This window comes from Dendropsophus ebraccatus, chromosome 13 (genome assembly GCF_027789765.1).
Source record: "Dendropsophus ebraccatus isolate aDenEbr1 chromosome 13, aDenEbr1.pat, whole genome shotgun sequence".
NCBI lineage: Eukaryota > Metazoa > Chordata > Amphibia > Anura > Hylidae > Dendropsophus > Dendropsophus ebraccatus.
Genome location: NC_091466.1, coordinates 83,088,361 through 83,095,203, shown reverse-complemented (window position 1 = coordinate 83,095,203; position 6,843 = coordinate 83,088,361). Strand labels below are relative to the sequence as shown.

General features: G+C 64.1%; 1 protein-coding gene across 1 annotated transcript in view; it reads right to left on the bottom strand.

Moving 5' to 3' along the window:
• The window catches only part of AREL1 (apoptosis resistant E3 ubiquitin protein ligase 1), a 46,479-nt gene that overhangs the window by 38,970 nt on the left and 666 nt on the right, over positions 1 to 6,843 (bottom strand). The window contains exons 2-4 of the mRNA XM_069949712.1: positions 2,992 to 3,059; positions 2,684 to 2,910; positions 2,367 to 2,604 (exon numbers count right to left, since the gene is read on the bottom strand). Of these exons, the coding sequence (XP_069805813.1) occupies positions 2,367 to 2,604; positions 2,684 to 2,910; positions 2,992 to 3,007 (481 nt within the window). The 5' untranslated portion in view covers positions 3,008 to 3,059. The remainder of the gene's footprint in view (positions 1 to 2,366; positions 2,605 to 2,683; positions 2,911 to 2,991; positions 3,060 to 6,843) is intronic.

Here is a 6,843-nt window from a genome sequence, read left to right as displayed (position 1 = left end):
CCCACACTGATGCTACCTCATACAGTACAGACTGCTCCCCACACTGAGCACGCCCACTGATGCTGCCTCATACAGTACAGACTGCTCCCCACACTGAGCACACCGCCCACACTGATGCTACCTCATACAAGTCAGACTGCTCCCCACACTGAGCACACCCACTGATGCTACCTCATACAGTACAGACTGCTCCCCACACTGAGCACGCCCACTGATGCTGCCTCATACAGTACAGACTGCTCCCCACACTGAGCACACCGCCCACACTGATGCTACCTCATACAAGTCAGACTGCTCCCCACACTGAGCACACCCACTGATGCTGCCTCATACAGTACAGACTGCTCCCCACACTGAGCATGCCCACACTGATGCTGCCTCATACAGTAAAGATTGCCCCCCCACACACTGAGCACACCCACACTGAGGCTACCTCATACAGTACAGTACAGACTGCTCCCCACAGCGAGCACGCCCACACTGATGCTACCTCATACAGTACAGACTGCTCCCCACACTGAGCACGCCCACTGATGCTGCATCATACAGTACAGACTGCTCCCCACACTGATCACGCCCACTGATGCTGCCTCATACAGTACAGACTGCTCCCCACACTGAGCATGCCCACACTGATGCTGCCTCATACAGTAAAGATTGCCCTCCCACACACTGAGCACACCCACACTGAGGCTACCTCATACAGTACAGACTGCTCCCCACACTGAGCACGCCCACACTGATGCTACCTCATACAGTACAGACTGCTCCCCACACTGAGCACGCCCACTGATGCTGCCTCATACAGTACAGACTGCTCCCCACACTGAGCACGCCGCCCACACTGATGCTACCTCATACAAGTCAGACTGCTTCCCACACTGAGAATGCCCACACTGATGCTGCCTCATACAGTAAAGATTGCCCCCCCCACACTGAGCACACCCACACTGAGGCTACCTCATACAGTACAGACTGCTCCCCACAGCGAGCACGCCCACACTGATGCTACCTCATACAGTACAGACTGCTCCCCACACTGAGCACGCCCACTGATGCTACCTCATACAGTACAGACTGCTCCCTACACTGAGCATGCCCACACTGATGCTGCCTCATACAGTACAGACTGCTCCCCACACTGATGCCACCTCATACAGTACAGACTGCCCCCCCACACACTGAGCACACCCACAATGAGGCTTCCTCATACAGTACAGACTGCTCCCCACACCAAGCACGCCCACTGATGCTACCTCATACAGTACAGACTGCTCCCCACACTGAGGCCGCCCACACTGATGCTGACTCTTACCTGGGTGGAAGGCTTTATAGTAGGGGCTGCTTCCCACGCCGAGGCCGCCCACACTGATGCTGACTCTTACCTGGGTGGAAGGCTTTATAGTAGGGGCTGCTCCCCACACTGAGGCCGCCCACACTGATGCTGACTCTTACCTGGGTGGAAGGCTTTATAGTAGGGGCTGCTCCCCACACTGGAGGCCGCCCACACTGATGCTGACTCTTACCTGGGTGGAAGGCTTTATAGTAGGGGCTGCTTCCCACGCTGAGGCCGCCCACACTGATGCTGACTCTTACCTGGGTGGAAGGCTTTATAGTAGGGGCTGCTCCCCACACTGAGGCCGCCCACACTGATGCTGACTCTTACCTGGGTGGAAGGCTTTATAGTAGGGGCTGCTCCCCACACTGAGGCCGCCCACACTGATGCTGACTCTTACCTGGGTGGAAGGCTTTATAGTAGGGGCTGCTCCCCACACTGAGGACGCCCACACTGATGCTGACTCTTACCTGGGTGGAAGGCTTTATAGTAGGGGCTGCTTCCCACGCCGAGGCCGCCCACACTGATGCTGACTCTTACCTGGGTGGAAGGCTTTATAGTAGGGGCTGCTCCCCACACTGAGGACGCCCACACTGATGCTGACTCTTACCTGGGTGGAAGGCTTTATAGTAGGGGCTGCTCCCCATACTGAGGCCGCCCACACTGATGCTGACTCTTACCTGGGTGGAAGGCTTTATAGTAGGGGCTGCTCCCCACACTGAGGCCGCCCACACTGATGCTGACTCTTACCTGGGTGGAAGGCTTTATAGTAGGGGCTGCTCCCCATACTGAGGCCGCCCACACTGATGCTGACTCTTACCTGGGTGGAAGGCTTTATAGTAGGGGCTGCTCCCCACACTGAGGACGCCCACACTGATGCTGACTCTTACCTGGGTGGAAGGCTTTATAGTAGGGGCTGCTCCCCACACTGAGGACGCCCACACTGATGCTGACTCTTACCTGGGTGGAAGGCTTTATAGTAGGGGCTGCTCCCCACACTGAGGCCGCCCACACTGATGCTGACTCTTACCTGGGTGGAAGGCTTTATAGTAGGGGCTGCTTCCCACGCCGAGGCCGCCCACACTGATGCTGATCTGGTATCTCCCGGAGCGGCGCACAGTGAATGCAGCTTTGATGACATTTCTTAGGGGATCTGCCATCACCTCCAGAGTCACCGGGACCTCCAGCGACAGCTCTGTGTGCGTGATGAGGACTCGCAGAGCGCCGGTGCTGCTAACCGGGAAGGGATGTCCATTCCTGTAGAATAACTGAACAACACACAGTGGGGGTTATAATGTACAATGTGGGGAAGGGGTAATAATCATAACAGGACCACCAGCTTCTTACATGGACTCTGAAACCCATGGACTGGCCCACCTCGCAGGGCTCCTTCCAGTCAAACACCACCTGGCAGGAGCGCGGCTCCAGGTACTTCCCCCGTACATAGTTGTAGATGGTACGCTCCGAGCCACGTTCCCGTCCCTCATGATGCCAGAAAGTAAGGACGCGGGAACTTAACTCAAACAGGAATTTAATGGTGACCAGAAGCACGCACATGAAGCCCGTGACACCACCTGCAGGGAGGAAGGGGTCAAAGTAAGGAGGCGGAGTCCCAAGAGCCCCACCCACCCATATACATCCATCCCAATCCTCACCAATAAGGTACAACATCAGTGCGGACAGCAGAGGGTGTCCTCATAGTATCTCCGCTTCCACATGTCTCCTGAGAAGAAGCAGTCACATGATGAGGAAGGAAGGAAGAAAGGAAGAAAGAAGAAGGAAGAAGAGGAGGAAGCAGCAGACACATGCTAAGGAGGAAGCAGTCACACGCTAAGGAGGAAGCAGTCACACGAAGAAGAAAAGGTGGAGGAAGAAGCAGTCACATTATGAGAAGGAAGAAGAAGGGAAAAAGAGGAGGAAGCAGCAGTCACATGATGAGAAGAAAGAAGCAGTAACATGATGAGGAGGAAGCAGACACACGAAGAAGAAGAGGAGAAGGAGGAGGAACAAGCAGTCACACAAGGAAGAAGAAGAGGAGGAGGAGGAAGCAGTCACATGATGAGGAAGAAGAGTAAGGAGGAGAAATAAGAAGAGAAGGAAGAAAGGGAGGAAGCAGTCACATGATGAGGAGGAGGAGGAAGTAGAGAAGGAGGAGGAGCACATAAAGAGAAAGAGCTTGATCACTCATTAGCCACAATTTCTCACCCCCCCCCCCCTTCACCCCGGCTCTGTCACCTCACCCCCCCCCCTCACCCCGGCTCTGTCACCTCACCCCGGTTTTGTCACCTCCCCCCCCCCCCCCCTCCCCCCGAAGCTGTCACCTCACCCCCCCCCCCTTCACCCCGACTCTGTCACCTCACCCCCCCCCCCTGACCCCGGCTCTGTCACCTCACCCCCCCCCCCTGACCCCGGCTCTGTCACCTCACCCCCCCCCCTGACCCCAGCTCTGTCACCTCACCCCCCCCCCTGACCCCGGCTCTGTCACCTCATGCCCCCCCCCCTCACCCCGGCTCTGTCACCTCACCCCCCCCCCCCTCACCCCGGCTCTGTCACCTCACCCCGACTCTGACACCTCACCCCCCCTCACCCGGGCTCTGTCACCTCACCCCCCCCCTTCACCCCGGCTCTGTCACCTCACCCCCCCCCCCTCACCCCGGCTCTGTCACCTCACCCCCCCCTCACCCCAGCTCTGTCACCTCACCCCGGCTCTGTCACCTCACCCCCCCCCCTCACCCCGGCTCTGTCACCTCACCCCCCCTCACCCCAGCTCTGTCACCACACCCCGGCTCTGTCACCTCACCCCCCCCCTCACCCCGGCTCTGTCACCTCACCCCCCCCCTCACCCCGGCTCTGTCACCTCACCCCGGTTTTGTCACCATCCCCCCCTCCCCCCGGCTCTGTCACCTCACCCCCCCCTTCACCCCGACTCTGTCACCTCACCCCCCCCCCCCCCTGACCCCGGCTCTGTCACCTCACCCCCCCCCTGACCCCGGCTCTGTCACCATCGTCCCCCGTCCCCTGACCCCGGCTCTGTCACCTCACCCCCCCCCCTCGCCCCCCCCCCCCCCCTCACCCCGGCTCTGTCACCTCACCCCCCCCTCCCCTGACCCCGGCTCTGTCACCTCACCCCCCCCTCCCCTGACCCCGGCTCTGTCACCTCACCCCCCCCCCTCACCCCGGCTCTGTCACCTCACCCCCCCCCCCCCTCACCCCGGCTCTGTCACCTCACCCCGGTTTTGTCACCTCCCCCCCCTCCCCCCTCCCCCCGAAGCTGTCACCTCACCCCCCCCCTCACCCCGGCTCTGTCACCTCACCCCCCCTTCACCCCGACTCTGTCACCTCCCCCCCCCCCCTGACCCCGGCTCTGTCACCTCACCCCCCCCTCCCCTGACCCCGGCTCTGTCACCTCACCCCCCCCCCTCACCCCGGCTCTGTCACCTCACCCCCCCCTTCCCCCCGGCTCTGTCACCTCACCCCCCCCCCTTCCCCCCGGCTCTGTCACCTCACCCCCCCCCCTCACCCCGGCTCTGTCACCTCACCCCGGTTTTGTCACCTCCCCCCCTCCCCCCTCCCCCGAAGCTGTCACCTCACCCCCCCCCTCACCCCGGCTCTGTCACCTCACCCCGACTCTGTCACCTCCCCCCCCCCCTGACCCCGGCTCTGTCACCTCACCCTCACCCCGGCTCTGTCACCTCACCCCCCCCCCCCCCTGACCCCGGCTCTGTCACCTCACCCCCCCCCTCCCCTGACCCCGGCTCTGTCACCTCACCCCCCCCTCCCCTGACCCCGGCTCTGTCACCTCACCCCCCCCCTCCCCTGACCCCGGCTCTGTCACCTCACCCCCCCCCTCCCCTGACCCCTGCTCTGTCACCTCACCCCCCCCCCTCACCCCGGCTCTGTCACCTCACCCCCCCCCCCCCCCCTCACCCCGGCTCTGTCACCTCACCCCCCCCCCCCTCACCCCGCCTCTGTCACCTCACCCCCCCCTCACCCCGCCTCTGTCACCTCCCCCCCCCCCCTGACCCCGGCTCTGTCACCTCACCCTCACCCCGGCTCTGTCACCTCACCCCCCCCCCCCTGACCCCGGCTCTGTCACCTCACCCCCCCCCTCCCCTGACCCCGGCTCTGTCACCTCACCCCCCCCTCCCCTGACCCCGGCTCTGTCACCTCACCCCCCCCCTCACCTGGCTCTGTCACCTCACCCCCCCCCTCCCCTGACCCCTGCTCTGTCACCTCACCCCCCCCCCTCACCCCGGCTCTGTCACCTCACCCCCCCCCCCTCACCCCGGCTCTGTCACCTCACCCCCCCCCCCTCCACCCCGCCTCTGTCACCTCACCCCCCCTCACCCCGCCTCTGTCACCTCACCCCCCCCCCTCACCCCGGCTCTGTCACCTCACCCCCCCCCCCCTCACCCCGGCTCTGTCACCTCACCCCCCCCCCCTCACCCCGCCTCTGTCACCTCACCCCCCCCTCTCACCCCGCCTCTGTCACCTCACCCCCCCCTCACCCCAGCTCTGTCACCTCACCACCCCAACCCCCCCCCCCTCACCCCGGCTCTGTCACCTCACCCCCCCCCCCTCACCCCGGCTCTGTCACCTCACCCCCCCCCCCTCACCCCGCCTCTGTCACCTCACCCCCCCCTCACCCCGGCTCTGTCACCTCACCCCCCCCCCTTCACCCCCGGCTCTGTCACCTCACCCCCCCCCCCTCACCCCGGCTCTGTCACCTCACCCCGGTTTTGTCACCTCCCCCCCCTCCCCCCTCCCCCGAAGCTGTCACCTCACCCCCCCCCCTCACCCCGGCTCTGTCACCTCACCCCCCCTTCACCCCGACTCTGTCACCTCCCCCCCCCCCTGACCCCGGCTCTGTCACCTCACCCTCACCCGGCTCTGTCACCTCACCCCCCCCCCCCCTGACCCCGGCTCTGTCACCTCACCCCCCCCCTCCCCTGACCCCGGCTCTGTCACCTCACCCCCCCCTCCCCTGACCCCGGCTCTGTCACCTCACCCCCCCCCTCCCCCCGGCTTTGTCACCTCACCCCCCCCCTCCCCTGACCCCTGCTCTGTCACCTCACCCCCCCCCCTGACCCCGGCTCTGTCACCTCACCCCCCCCCCCCTCACCCCGCCTCTGTCACCTCACCCCGCCTCTGTCACCTCCCCCCCCCCCTGACCCCGGCTCTGTCACCTCACCCTCACCCCGGCTCTGTCACCTCACCCCCCCCCCCCCTGACCCCGGCTCTGTCACCTCACCCCCCCCTCCCCTGACCCCGGCTCTGTCACCTCACCCCCCCCCTCCCCTGACCCCGGCTCTGTCACCTCACCCCCCCCCTGACCCCGGCTCTGTCACCTCACCCCCCCCCTCCCCTGACCCCTGCTCTGTCACCTCACCCCCCCCCCTCACCCCGGCTCTGTCACCTCACCCCCCCCCCCTCACCCCGGCTCTGTCACCTCACCCCCCCCCCCCTCACCCCGCCTCTGTCACCTCACCCCCCCCTCACCCTGCCTC